We start from the raw sequence: 15,593 nt of genomic DNA, 5'->3' as shown, positions 1-15,593 counted from the left end.
CTTAAGGCATAGGATTAATAGAAGGAGCTCAGACGTAGTGGTCACAACCTAGCCATGAAACCAGAGGGACTACAAAGGTCAATCTGCCCTATATAAGGAGACCAGTTATGTGCGATAATTAAAGGGCCCTAATTGCATTTGGGCCCAGAAGCTTCAAGTTACGCCTCTGATTGGTCGTGAGCTTAATAATTTCAAAGCAAATGAAGAGCTTGCGACGGTCTTGTTTTTTTTACTTTTAAGCCATTTGAGGGTCCTTTAAAGACATTATGCTCCATGATGAACGCTAAAAAACACTCCAAAGTTAAATTCAGCTACTTTGGGGAGAAGCAACGGAATAACCACACAGTTTACACAATGGTGAATTCTGTAGACAGACATACAACATCAGAAACATTTCTATATCAATTTTATTTTAACTTCCTCCATATCGACAAAGTAAAAAACTGACTTAGTAGAAGAGTACAACGTTTGCAGCAAGCCATAAAGCAGCAGGAAGAAAGGGAAGATTAAAGGATGAAGTATTGGCATCAACATCTTACTCAGTTGCTTTGATTATACTGTCCTTTGATTGGTTGGTGCTCATGTTGTCGATGGTAAAATTAGACGGAAAGGAGAGATTCGCGCTGGGAAAACACCTGTTAAAGACTGGGAGACAAAGATGTGCTCAAAAATACATTAATACCAACGGACTGGAAACCATTCGAAAGGATAATCTACCCCAAGACTCCTATTAAACTGTTCGCTGCTTGATATTCGTGGGGATGCATTCCTGGGTTAATGGTCTGGGACTAATGACATCACCATGCTTCACGTGATGTCATCGTATGCACAGATGATCAACAAGCTGTGTCAAGTTACCAACGGAGTGGAAAGTAAGTAATCTATTCCACCAAGAGCTTAAAGTAAATGTCCATTATTGAACACAGTCTTGTTCTTTTTTTTTTCTATTTAAATATAACTCCAAAATCCTTTGCTCATAAATTTCATAATATAACTTTATAGAGGTTGGAGTCTTGTTTTTCTGATACAGAGCTCCAAATCCCCAGCATAGACATTCTGGCTGCCCGTAGTCACCACTAGAGGGAGCTTAGGAGCTACCTCACACCTGCCCGAAGGCCAAGATCAAAATGAGCCTCCTATTATGGTGCTAAATTGTGCCACCCAGAACTGAAAGGTGTTTGTTTCCCCCTCCACGCTCGTTGGGCCAATTGCTCACCCTTTTGCTTGCTAATAATGCAGTTACTCTGGAGGGGAGTCCTGCACAGATTCTCACTGCCCAATAACCGATACTGGGCTCCTTCTCTCCACAGACCCCATAGCAGGCCTTCTTATACTCTCTAACAGTCAGGAGATTCTCCAATCCCTTTCACTACTCTGTGCAGGACTAGAAATGACAATCACTCTAAATGTCCCAAATTGGCAATTAAAGTAATTACTCTCCTCGAGAAGACAGTCCTTCAGTTTCTGGTAAAATATATTTATATTATTACTCACATGGATTTGAGGGGATCAAAAACACAGGACAAAGCTCCTTTGATGTAATTTCGGACACGGTCTAAGTAAATTTGGAGAAAGACATAAAAATAGTAACGTTTCTCTACAATCACCTCAAACACCCTGGTCCTGCAGTATGCTACATCCAATCCCTTCATTCACAATAAACATTTCAGAATAAATATATACATTATATACACACATACATGCTAGATAAAAACTTGAGTCACCGGCACTGTGTACATACATTACTTATCCTGTACTGATCCCGAGTTACATCCTGTATTATACTCCAGAGCTGCACTCACTATTCTGCTGGTGGAGTCACTGTGTACATACATTACATTACTTATCCTGTACTGATCCTGAGTTACATGCTGTATTATACTCCAGAGCTGCACTCACTATTCTGCTGGTGGAGTCACTGTGTACATACATTACATTACTTATCCTGTACTGATCCTGAGTTACATCCTGTATTATACTCCAGAGCTGCACTCACTATTCTGCTGGTGGAGTCACTGTGTACATACATTACATTACTTATCCTGTACTGATCTTGAGTTACATCCTGTATTATACTCCAGAGCTACACTCACTATTCTGCTGGTGGAGTCACTATGTACATAAATTACATTACTTATCTTGTACTGATCCTGAGTTACATCCTGTATTATACTCCAGAGCTGCACTCACTATTCTGCTGGTGGAGTCACTGTGTACATACATTACATTACTTATCCTGTACTGATCCTGAGTTACATCATGTATTATACTCCAGAGCTGCACTCACTATTCTGCTGGTGCAGTCACTGTGTACATACATTACTTATCCTGTACTGGTCCTGGGTTACATCCTGTATTATACTCCAGAGCTGCACTCACTATTCTGCTGGTGGAGTCACTGTGTACATACATTACATTACTTATCCTGTACTGGTCCTGAGTTACATGCTGAATTAAACTCCAGAGCTGTACTCACTATTCTGCTGGTGGAGTCACGGTGTACATACATTACATTACTTATCCTGTACTGATCCTGAGTTACATCCTGAATTATACTCCAGAGCTGCACTCACTATTCTGCTGGTGGAGTCACTGTGTACATACATTACATTACTTATCCTGTACTGATCCTGAGTTACATCCTGAATTATACTCCAGAGCTGCACTCACTATTCTGCTGGTGGAGTCACTGTATACATACATTACATGACTTAACCTTATTTAAGCTTAGTTCTAATATATAAACTCTTAAAAACACAGAATCTTTCCTGGTAGACGATCTTACAAGCATACAGAATACTCATACTGACCATGAGTGTAGTGCTTAGATTAAGGCTGGGTTGACAGTACTCCTGAATAAACGCATTTTTAGGGGTTTCAAAGGGATTAGTGGCTCTGAACGTCTTCGGGCATTCGGCCACACACACCTGAAAGGTGGACGGATAAAATCAGGGGTAAAAGTGTTACTGCACCACCAAGTCTCTGGCAGGATATGAAGGACACGGGGCGCTATGGAAGGTCAGGAAAAATGCAAACTTACCTGGGTGGTGGGGCACTGTAATCCATTCATTGCAGCAGCCAATATGTTTATTCCAGTGATGCATTTTAATAAATTATAGTACAGCACAAAGGGCTTATCCCTGCAAGAAAAAATACACGTGAAGGAAAAGAAGAGACTGCGGGAGGTGAAGAGCACAGGGTCCCCAAGAATCCATTTAGTAGGCTTAAATACATGAAAAGTGGGAGGTAAGAGAGGGATGAGACATACAGGGGAGAGGAGCAGCAGTATAAAGTATGGATTGCCTGCAAATATACAAGAGTAAAGGAATAAGGAGGGAGACTGCAACAAAGAGCCTGAAGCATATATTAGAGACAAAGCGAAGTCTGGAGATACAGAAATAAAGGCATTGGGAATCTGAGCCATAAACAAGAAAAGGGTTTATGAATTGTTTTATGATTTATGATTAGAAAAAAGTCTGCTTATTTCCAAAAACAGCGCCTCTCTTGTTCACAGGCGGTGTCTGGTATTGCATTCTCTTGAATGGGGATTTCCTGCAATTTCAGACGCAGCAAATGGTCAGATGTTGCGCCACATCTGGGCAAGAAGCAGACCCTTCTAGTGTAATCCTGGTATACATTTTTTTTAAAACATGGGAGCCTGTGGGTGACGGACGCCATTGTTGGGAATCGGTCACAACCTACGTTTAACATATATACACCAGGAGCATATGCCAAACCGAGAGCACTAAAAGCAGTGTGAAAAGAGTCTGAAAATAAGCATCACGGAGGTGAAATACTCACTTGTTTTCCCCGACCCCACAGTACATTCCAGTAGAATTTCGTGGATAGACGACCTGACGAGGATCTCCATACAACCAGGCTAGAGAATAAGGGACACGACAGGTCAGGACTGATTCACAATAGGTGGCAGAGATGGTAGAAGTACCACAACAGGTTTCGTTTTTACATTAGAATTCACCAACTTAATGAAGAAACCAAGGTCACAGAGCAGTGGTCACCAACCTGTGGTGGTCATAGCATGCTGGGAGTTGTAGTTTCTCAGAGCCACAGGTTGGAGACCATTGTCTTATAGGTTGTTTCTTCCATCATTTCATTTTCGGCTTATTCAGTTATCTATAACTTGATGTAAACCACGTGGTTACTTTTTGCTGGCAAGGGTTAAATCTCCCAGGCCAAGCCTTATCCCCAAAATAAGCTCCTCACAAACCCTACAATATGAATTCTCAACCATTGTGGGTCCAATGAAAATATTTTCCCATCGAGGGCAATCCCTACATTAGTGGGGAATGTTTGCCTGGTATGCTTCTCTCTCCCGGTGTCCAGCACCATTGTGTGCTTCGCGGCACTGGATACCTGGAGAGAGAGCGGCGCTGCAATGTGTGCTTGGCGGCACTGGACACCTGGACAGAGCCGCACTGCGTTATGTGCTTGGTGGAGCTGGAAACCGGGAGAGAGGAGCTGTATTGTGTGCTTGCCAAGCACACAACGCAGCACCACTCTCTCTCCAGTTGTCCAGTGCCACCAAGCACACAACGCAGCGCCGATCTGCAGGTGTCCAGTGCCGCCAAGCACACAACGCAGCGCCGATCTGCAGGTGTCCAGTGCCGCCAAGCACACAACGCAGCGCCGATCTGCAGGTGTCCAGTGCCGCCAAGCACACAACGCAGCGCCGATCTGCAGGTGTCCAGTGCCGCCAAGCACACATTGCAGCGCCGCGCTCTCTCTCCAGGTATCCAGTGCCGCCAAGCACACAATGCAGCGCCGATCTGCAGGTGTCCAGTGCCGCCAAGCACACAACACAGCGCCGCTCTCTCTCCAGGTGTCCAGTGCTGCCAAGCACACAACGCAGCGCCGATCTGCAGGTGTCCAGTGCCGCCAAGCACACATTGCAGCGCCGCGCTCTCTCTCCAGGTATCCAGTGCCGCCAAGCACACAATGCAGCGCCGATCTGCAGGTGTCCAGTGCCGCCAAGCACACAACACAGCGCCGCTCTCTCTCCAGGTGTCCAGTGCTGCCAAGCACACAACGCAGCGCCGATCTGCAGGTGTCCAGTGCCGCCAAGCACACATTGCAGCGCCGCGCTCTCTCCAGGTGTCCAGTGCTGCCAAGCACACAACGCAGCGCCGATCTGCAGGGTAGCATTCCACTCAGTTCCCCCCTTCTCAAGTTGAGTCTACATGAGGAGGGGGAGAACTGAATGGAGTGCCACCCTGCAAATCGGCGCTGTGTCATGTTTTAGGCAGCCACAGCAAGCAAGTTTTTAACAGTCTTTTTACCGTGGCGATGACTTTCCCTTACCGGGCAGGCCAGGAGTTAATGCTGAGGAGGAAACTTCAGAAAATTCAGGATTTTCTTCATGACTGGTCTTATGTTCACACTGAGTTTTTTGGCGCATTAACCGCTCCGCAAAACTAGTCAAAAATTGCCCGAAAATGCCTCCCATTGATTGATGGGAAGTGGACAAGTTTTTTACCGCGAGCGGAAAAACCGCGTCGCGGTAAAAAGAAGCGCCTCCAAAAAACCCCATTTCAATCAGTCAGAAACTGGAAAAAAAACGCCTTGACGAGTTTTTGTCAAACCACTGTGCAAAAAACGTCTGGAGCAGTTTTTGTAGGAGGAATTTTCCTCCTGCAAAAAACTCTGTGAACACAGCCTTATTACACAAATACAAGGTTTGGGGGCGATATCTGCACCAGCGAAAAAGACTGTTCCCTGTCCATATTTACAAGCATTTTGTATGTTGGAGCGAGTGAGAAAAGGACCTCAGCACCAGCTAAACAGGACTGAGACTTCATACAATATGGCAGCTAAACGCCAAAAGTCCGGTTATGGTGCGCTATGTGCCGCGTACAAGGGTCACACTGAAATGGAAGTTTAACTAACGGATTCATTGCTCAATGTCACTTACATGGTAACTGATTGTCTTATATGACTTCCATGTTGCATGGCACAGAGTACTTCATCTTTGAGGTTTTTTTATTTAGATCGGCACACCTTACAAAACAAGTTGCCGGCCTCTGCTCTACACCTACTTTACTGACTACGATTTGTTGACTGCTTTGCCCACCCAAAACCACATCTTTGAACCAGCCTGTTGCCCCTACTGAAAAAGGTGATAGTTCCTGCCTATTATATCCTCCGTAGTTCCCCCTGACCAGGAGATTTCAGGGTTGTCCCCTGCACAGATTACCAATGTTTCGCTATAGGGGGTGCCGAGGTAGCAAGTGCTTGAGGGGGGCCCAAATGCCACGTTCCCACAGAAGACGCTAGTATTATAAATGGCACATGGTGGGTGGGGGACCCCGTTACAGGTTTTGCATTAGGGCCCAGAAGTTTGATGCAAACACAACCACCAGCAAGGACGTCCGAGGATTGTGGTAGATTTTATATTCTTTGGCTTTTTAGTCACCACTTTCACCATCACTTCTAATTTCCAAGCTTCTTGAGCAAGTGATCTACATACCCTCCGGAAATGTTTTGGCTTAACTGGTTTTACCACTAACAGGAGTGTTGTACGGCGCGGCACCCTCACATACCACAATCCAGAGACTAGTCGTGTGACCGACCATTTAACATTCAACAACCACGTCCTCAAGATTGTCCTAACAAAACGACTTCTACATAATTTCTTACAAGCAAGACTCCTGAATTAAGTCCCCTACGATACACAATGTAAGGCCGTATTCACATCAGGGTCCCCTACGATACACAATGGAAGGCCGTATTCACATCAGGGTCCCCTACGATACACAATGTGAGGCCGTATTCACATCAGGGTCCCCTACGATACACAATGTGAGGCCGTATTCACATCAGGGTCCCCTATGATACACAATGTGAGGCTGTATCAGAGTCCCCTACAATACACAATGTGAGGCCGTATTCACATCAGAGTCCCCTACGATACACAATGTGAGGCTGTATTCACATCAGGGTCCCCTACGATACAAAATGTAAGGCTGTATCCACATCAGAGTCCCCTACGATATACAATGTGAGGCTGTATTCACATCAGGGTCCCCTACGATACACAATGTAAGGCTGTATTCACATCAGAGTCCCCTACGATACACAATGTGAGGCTGTATTCACATCAGGGTCCACTACGATACACAATGTGAGGCTGTATTCACATCAGGGTCCCCTATGATACACAAATGTAAGGCTGTATCCACATCAGGGTCCCCTATGATACACAATGTAAGGCTGTATCCACATCAGGGTCCCCTATGATACACAATGTAAGGCTGTATCTACATCAGGGTCCCCTATGATACACATTGTGAGGCTGTATTCACATCAGGGTCCCCTACGATACACAATGTAAGGCTGTATCCACATCAGGGTCCCCTATGATACACAATGTAAGGCTGTATCCACATCAGAGTCCCCTATGATACACAATGTAAGGCTGTATCCACATCAGGGTCCCCTACGATACACAATGTAAGGCTGTATTCACATCAGGGTCCCCTACGATACACAATGTGAGGCTGTATTCACATCAGAGCCCCCTACGATACACAATGTGAGGCTGTATTCACATCAGAGTCCCCTACGATACACAATGTAAGGCCGTATTCACATCAGGGTCCCCTACGATACACAATGTAAGGCCGTATTCACATGAGGGTCCCCTACGATACACAATGTGAGGCTGTATTCACATCAGGGTCCCCTACGATACACAATGTAAGGCCGTATTCACATCAGGGTCCCCTACGATACACAATGTAAGGCCGTATTCACATGAGGGTCCCCTACGATACACAATGTGAGGCTGTATTCACATCAGGGTCCCCTACGATACACAATGTGAGGCTGCATCCACATCAGGGTCCCCTACGATACACAATGTGAGGCCGTATTCACATCAGGGTCCCCTACGATACACAATGTAAGGCCGTATTCACATGAGGGTCCCCTACGATACACAATATAAGGCCGTATTCACATGAGGGTCCCCTACGATACACAATGTGAGGCTGTATTCCCGTCGGAGCCTCCATCGCAGATTCCATAATATTTGACGGAAAAAAAGCACTGCACGCACATCTATTTTTCCCATCAAAACGCAAAACAAAGCGACGGAACCCAATGTTAGTGAAGGGGGTCTACTGGGCGTCGTGGTATCTGTTACACGACCGTTCCATCACGGCGTCCTTAGTACGCCAATGTGAACAGAGTCTTACAACGAACCATGAGACAGAGCCAGTCATGCAGCAAAATAAAGTTGGCCATACACTAGAAATTTTGGATGTCTATTTTCGGAAGAACTTTATGGTTGGTGTGTGTTGGTCATTCAGGATGACAATGCAATATGCTAAAATGATACTTTGCCAACAATGAATAGATCGATCTTTGCCGTGAGCGATGACCTGGACTGGGCTTCTATTGATGGGGTTCACATCTGTAATTTGGCGCAAAGTATTGCTAACGACTGCACTTGATAACAATTAGCCTTTTTGGCCAGTTGTCCGGGATTTCCAAAAAAACATGGCTAATTTCATGCAGAAACAGTGCCACCCATGCCTACGGGTTGTGTCTGGTATTGCAGCTCAGATCCATTTAAATGAATGGTGCTGACCTGCAATATCACACACAACCTGTGGACACATACCTCGCTGTTTTTGTTAGAAAGCAGCCATGTTTTCCTAATCCTGCACAGCCCCTTTGACATTGAATCATAACCAAAAACAACCAGTGAGGCAAAAGAGAACCAGAATAGCGTAGTCGATTATGGTATTGATTCTGTCAAAACAATGGAACCCATTGGCACCGGATCCGTCACCATTGAAATGAATGGTTTCCGTTTGTGTCAGTCAGGGCTCCGTTCTGACGGAAAGCTCAGATGGAACGGAGCCCTGACGCAAATGTGAACGAAGCCTTAAATAGGTGAAATCTGAGGACCAAATCCTTCCAATCCACGGTTTATTAAGGAAGGGGTTAACTCCTTCTGGCAACATCCTGCAATTTACGGGCTGGCAGAGAAAGTTATTTCCAATGAGGCGGTGCTACTGATAAGGAACAAGGAAACGATCCCTGTATCAAATCTGCCAAAAAAATAGCAGTGAGTTATAAAAGCAAATAAAGCGCAAAATCATTACAATAACTTTTATTTGCCTAAATGCAAATGCACTGGAAATACGACACGTTCACCTCCAAATCACAACATTTCTCCAGTTTGTGTAAATCCTTTACAGAAAGTAAAGAAAAAGGAATATTAGGCTGTTCAAAAAAAAAAATTGTTCCAGCATTTTTCTTTAAAAACTCAAAAATCTAAAGCATAAACTGAAAAAAAGTCAGATTTGACTTTCCTGAACTAATATTTCGTGGCATAGCCGATGTTTCCGAGAACTGCTTGACATCTGTGTTACATGGAGTCGACCAAATCCTGGCCCCTCTGAACAGGTATCCAGTCCGGGAAGACTGGACGACGCTCCACAGTTCTTCTGAATTTTTGGGGGATTTTACATTTTTTAGGCCACCCCACAAGTTCTCTATGGGATTGATGTCAGGGGATTGGGCTGCCACTCCATTACTTCAATCCTATTTGTCTGTAACCAACGTGTTGTTCGCTTAGGCCTCATGCACGCGGCCGTGCCCGTAATCATTGCGGGCAGGGCCGGCCGCGGACTGCCACCCGCATTTTTGGCCCGTGCTCCCATACAAAGTATGGCAGCACGGCCCATAAAAAAGCAAAGTATAGGACATGTCCAATCTTTTGCGGACAGTTCTACGGCCCGGACACCTTTCCGTAAATAAAACGGGAATGTGTCGGTGGACAATAGAAGTGAATGGGTCCGGAATTACAGACGATTTTTACAGTCATGTGCATGGAGCCTTACTGGTGTGTTTTGGGTCATTGGCGTGTTGAAACACCCATTTCAAGGGCATTTCTTCTTCGGCATAGGGCAGCATGATATCCTCAAGCTCTTTGATATATTCCGACTGACCCATGATCCGTTGTATGCGATAAATAGGCCCAACACTATGGTATGCGAAACATCTCAACCCATATCATGATTTTTGCAGCACCTTGCTTTACGGTCTTCACAGTGTGCTGTGGTTTGAATTCAGCGCTCGGGGGTCGTCTGACATACGGTCTGCAGCCACTAGACCCAAAAACTATTTTGCTTTCATCAGTCCACAAAATGTTGCGCCATTTCTCTTTGGGCCAGTCATTGTGTTCCTTGGAGTCCTTGCTGGTGACGTGGCTTCACGTAATCATCTTGTGATTGTAGCAGATCACCGGTAACTTCAGATCTTCTTTCATCTCTCTGGAGGTGATCATTGGCTGAGCGTTTGCCCCTTTGGCTATTCTTCAATCCTTCCCCGCTTCCTTCCGCGTCTTTCAGGTTTTGGTCGCCACTTCAAGGCATTTGGGATCATTTTAGCTGAGTCGCCTATAATTTGCTGCACTTTTCTCTATGTTTTTCCCTCTCTAATCAACTTTTTAATCAAAGTCCGTTTTTCATGAGAACAATGTCTAGAAAGAGCCATTTCCCCCAATATTTCAGAAGGAAATGCGCTATAACCAACATGTGCAACATTTGCCAGACTCTAAATGGACCCGTTATTCCACAGAATGAAGCACTTCACCAATTTAACTCCTCACTCCTATTATTTAGAACAAACCCCTATCAATTAACCCCTTAAGGACACGGACATTTTTTGAATTTTGTTTTTTCACGCCTTCCATGAGCCATAACGTTTTTATTTTTCCGTCAATAGAGCAGTGTGGGGGCTTTTTTTTTTTTTTGTGGGAGGAGTTATTTCTATTGGTAGCATTTAAAGGGAATGTGTTGCCAGCAAAACATGTATTTTTTTTTTTAGTTAAACAATTAGTGTGTAGGTTATTAAACATTGTTCACATTTATTTTATTTTTTTCACGAGTCAGGAAATATTATAAATTAGATTCTAATTTATAATATTTCCCAGCACTGGTCACTAGATGGAGCTATTCCCAAAATTGCAGCATTGCATGTGGTAAAGCAACCACATTGCTTTTTGCTGCAAAATTGGGAAAAAAGCACTCGCTCTAGTGAGCTCTGAGAATCCCCCCCTCCTTTATCCTGGCTAGTGCCGGGATAAACGAGGGGATTGAACGGTCTAACCTCCTACACTGTGTGTCGCCATTTTTTTAGCTAACACACAGTGTAGTAGGTTTACATACAGTAGTAAACACACACAAACACGAACATACATAGAAATCTCTTACCTGCTCCTGCCGCCGCGGCTCCCTCCGGCCCGTCCGCTCCGTCTGCTGCCGCTGGTCCAAGTGCACAAGTCCAGAAGCTGCGACCGGAAGTAGTAATCTTACTGTCCGGCCGCGACTTCCAGTCCACAGGAAAATGGCGCCGGACGGCGCGCATTTCAAATTGGACTGTGTGGGAGCGGCGCATGCGCAGTTCCCACACAGACGGCGTACACAGAAGTGGATGGGACGGGCCCCGTTCGCAGTCCCTACGGGACTGGAGCTGCCGTATTCCATGTCTGTATGTGTCGTTAATCGACACATACAGAAATGGAAAAAAAAATGGCAGCCCCCATAGGGAAGAAAAAGTGAAAAAATAGAAAAAAGTAACACACAAACACACAAATAAATAAAAACGTTTTTAATAAAACACTAACATTAAACTGACATGAAAAAATTTTTGGTGGTGACATTGTTCCTTTAAAGTACCATATAACGGAGGGGGAGGGGGCACTGGGCTAAGGGGTAGTAATAGAATCTCCCATTTAGGTGATATGCTTTTATTGGTAGTTTGAGGAACAGATACACCGTGAGGGCTCCCCCAAGAGCCTAAATGTAAAAATATAGATGTATCTTGTATATTTTCTATTCTTTCCTGTACTTCTCGTACATGTTAAATAAATTATAAAAAAAAAAAATGACAACTTAACTTTATTCTGTGGCTCAATACAATTGCTGTGGTACCAAATTTATATAGTTTTTTTATATTTTACTACTTTAAAAAAAACAAAAAACTTTTTGTTAAAGTAAATTTGTTCTGTTTCACCCCATTCTGAGAGCCGGAACTTTTTTATTTATCCGTGGATTGAGCGGTGCGAGGGCTTATTTTTGAGCTGTCGTTTTTATTGGTACATACAACTTTTTATTACATTTTATTTTAGATCTAAGTTGACCAATAAAACTGTGATTTTGGTGGTTTAATTTTTTACGGCGTTTACCGTGCACGTTAAATAATTCTATATTGTAATACTTCAGACTCTTACAGATAGGGTATGTTCACACGAGGGCGTCCGTTACGGCTGAAATTACGGGGATGTTTCAGCCTGAAAACATCCCCGTAATTTCAGCCGTACCGGCATGTGCAGGCGCTTGAACGTCGCGTCAATTACGGCCGTAATTAGCGCTGCTATTCATTGGAGTCAATGAATAACGGCTCCAATTACGGCCAAAGAAGTGACAGGCCACTTCTTTGACGCGGGCGTCTATTTACGCGAAGTCATTTGACAGCAGCGCGTAAATATACGCCTCGTGTGAACAGACAAACGTCTGCCCATTGCTTTCAATGGGCAGATGTTTGTCAGCGCTATTGAGGCGCTATTTTCAGACGTAATTCGGGGCAAAAACGCCCGAATTACGTCCGTAAATAGGCCGTGTGAACATACCCATACAGCGATACCAATTTTGATTACTTTATTTACATTACTTTATAGGAAAAATGGGAAAAGGGGGTTTTATTGAACTTTTAATATATATATTTTTTTCCACTACTTATTTAACTTTTTTTTTTTTTACACATTTTTTAGTCCCCCTAGAGGACTTGAACCAGCGATCATTAAAAGGAAATGCACATCATATCACTGGTACAATACACTGCAATACTAATGTATAGCAGTATATCTTTATTTTTACAGGCTTCTATTAAGCCCTGCCTTCATTAGGCCCCTGGGCTGCCATGACAACCATCGGCACCCCGATTGCGTAGCGGGAGGCGATGAGCTGTCGGAAGGGGGGGCACCCCCTCTAACGCCTCAAATGCTGCGGTCTCGATTGAGGGGGTTAAACGGCCAGGAACAGCGCGATCGCTGTTCCAGGCCGTTCGTCCCGGGTGTCAGCTGTAAAAACACAGCTGACACCCGCAGCATATGGAGAATGGCCACCTTTATTTCTCGCTCCTTATTCAGTACACATGGACGCTCAGCCGAGCCCGTTCACGTGTTCGGGGTCGGGAGGAACAGCTGTTGGCTGAAGGAGCTTTCGGCAGGCAGCAATCTATGGCCAGCTTTACAGCTACGTCAGCGCCGGAGTCTCTTTTGCGTAAGTAATGGCTATTGTTGAATGTTCTGTACACAGAGGGAAGTGTGAGACTGTTTTATCACGCCGTTCCTGCAGATAATCTTATCTCTTTCTGATATGTTTAACAGACTTATGGCGGCCATTTTCTTCACTGACTCTCAGTAGTTCGCAGCTTGTTTTTATTGCAAGTTATAGAATTGGTGATAAGACTCAAGGCAGATATCAGCGACTACTGATCTTATAACGACTTACCGTCATATACATGGCAAATCTCTTTAAAGACATGGCGTACCTTTTATTTTCTGGGTTCAGTGTCAATTATGGAGAAATCTGGACTTTCATTTATTTTTTTTCATGTGTTTTGTATCTTTAGGTTATGTTCACACGCTGTGTTTTCAGGCATATTTTGGGGCGTAAACGCCTCGAAATACGCCTGAAAAAACGGTAGCTAAACCCTTTCAAACATCCGGCCATTGAATTCAATGGGGAAAAACTGCATTACGTTCAAATGGGTTGTTGTTTTTTTACACCACCGTTTTATGAAATGTCATGTAAAAAAACGGCGCGTAAAAAGGAGCATGTCACTTCTTGAGCCGTTTTTCATGGTTAAAAAAAAAAAAAAAAAAAAAAAAAAAAGCTACAAAATTGCTTAAAAAAAAAAAAAATGTTTTCAGCTACAAAAATGGCTGAAAATCAGAGGCTTTTTTCCCTTGATTTTCAGCCATTTTTTATTCCGTGAACATACCCTTAGGTCTGCCTCATAGCTTCTATTTAAAACGGAATTCATGGTGCTGCGCCAGATCTTTGATGTGACAAATCACATGCCCTCCGTGACCGGCCTGTAGTTATGGTTTCCATGATACAGAATATACAGTATTACATGTCTCGTCACGTCCTGTGCTCTTTTTATAAAAAAAACTTTATCGGCAATAACATCTTCAAGTTATAGTCGGCTACCTATGGCCGAGGCCATGGTCAGAGATGGCGGATTTGTTGCAGATTTTTGGTGCGGAGTCCACGCAGTACAATACACATCAATGGGATTTTCAAAACCTCATTCACATGTAGCAGATTTTTCCGCTAAGGATTTACTGCAGATTTTCACATCAGAACACACTCCAAGAAATGCTTTCAAGGAAAAGACAGACGTGTCCATAAATACAGACTGCGCTCCCATAACTGCAAGAGTGCCCACAAAACACTGTCAGCCAGAGTAACCCCATAACAGAACCGGAGCATCCACATAATAGAGCCGGGGTGGCCAAATAAAACCAGAGCTTCCGTATAACAGTGCCAGTCAAAGTGCCACATAACAGACCAAGAGCTCCCTCATAACAGCGCCAGAGTGCCCATATAGTAGAGCCAGATCTTCCACATAACGGTGGCCGTCAAAGTGCCCCTATAGTAAAGCCAGACGGCCCCATAACAGTGACTGCTATAGTGCCACATTACAGAGGCAGAGCTTCCACATAAAAGTGCCGGTCAGAGTGCCCCTATAATAGAGCCAAAGTGCCCTCATAACAGTGCCAGCCAGTGACCACATGAATATTGCCAGTCAGGAACTATTTTTCAAGAAATTCCTGTACAATCCGAAAGGACCGGCAAGTATCCATGGAGCGTACAAAATATTTTGCAATGATCCTTGTAGTACAGACACATCCGCTCACGTCACAGTGCACACCATTATATGATCTATGTGCTGATCCCTGATTATAGGGGGTGCAGAGGTAGCAGTCGTACCCAGGCTAAGCTGCTTGAGGGGGGGGCCCAAAGGCCCCCATAAGACGACACCAGTATTATAAATGGCACATGATAGTTGGGGGGTCCTGTTACATATTTTGCATTGGGGCCCCGGAGCTTCAAGCGAGGCCAATGAGCCCCATCATTCTATACTTTCCATAGACATTTCCGCGTGACTTTTTTGTACCATTTGGCCAGCGAATACGCACTTGTAACGTATACTCCAGACATACACACACCCAATCCATGTAAATATTTAAAGAACACCGACTTCTATCTCATCATGATTTCCATGCTTACCTAGAATTCCAACCACTATGTAACCGAGAATGAACACCATGAACAGGACACAGCAGATGATGTCCGTGCAGCTCCTACGTGAAGAATGGAGACAGTCAGTGAGAGGAAACACATACAAGGGGCCTCATTCATTTTTTTTCTATAACATATTCTTCTGAATCTGACCATGTTCGGTGTCGACCCAAAATTTTCTCTAAATAGACCAAGTAAGGTTGCTTTTAGGGTATCCGAAGGTATTCTCTATTGACCCAGTCAGCAATT

The 15,593-nt window shown here is 44.3% G+C and overlaps 1 protein-coding gene across 1 annotated transcript in view; it reads right to left on the bottom strand.

Moving 5' to 3' along the window:
- The window catches only part of SLC44A4 (solute carrier family 44 member 4), a 46,028-nt gene that overhangs the window by 12,916 nt on the left and 17,519 nt on the right, over positions 1 to 15,593 (bottom strand). Inside the window, exons 3-8 of the mRNA XM_075836431.1 lie at positions 15,333 to 15,406; positions 3,802 to 3,880; positions 3,041 to 3,140; positions 2,811 to 2,927; positions 1,495 to 1,555; positions 540 to 645 (exon numbers count right to left, since the gene is read on the bottom strand). Of these exons, the coding sequence (XP_075692546.1) occupies positions 540 to 645; positions 1,495 to 1,555; positions 2,811 to 2,927; positions 3,041 to 3,140; positions 3,802 to 3,880; positions 15,333 to 15,406 (537 nt within the window). The remainder of the gene's footprint in view (positions 1 to 539; positions 646 to 1,494; positions 1,556 to 2,810; positions 2,928 to 3,040; positions 3,141 to 3,801; positions 3,881 to 15,332; positions 15,407 to 15,593) is intronic.

The sequence above is a fragment of the Rhinoderma darwinii genome, chromosome 8 (genome assembly GCF_050947455.1).
Source record: "Rhinoderma darwinii isolate aRhiDar2 chromosome 8, aRhiDar2.hap1, whole genome shotgun sequence".
NCBI lineage: Eukaryota > Metazoa > Chordata > Amphibia > Anura > Rhinodermatidae > Rhinoderma > Rhinoderma darwinii.
This window is presented reverse-complemented; position numbering and strand designations above follow the sequence as displayed.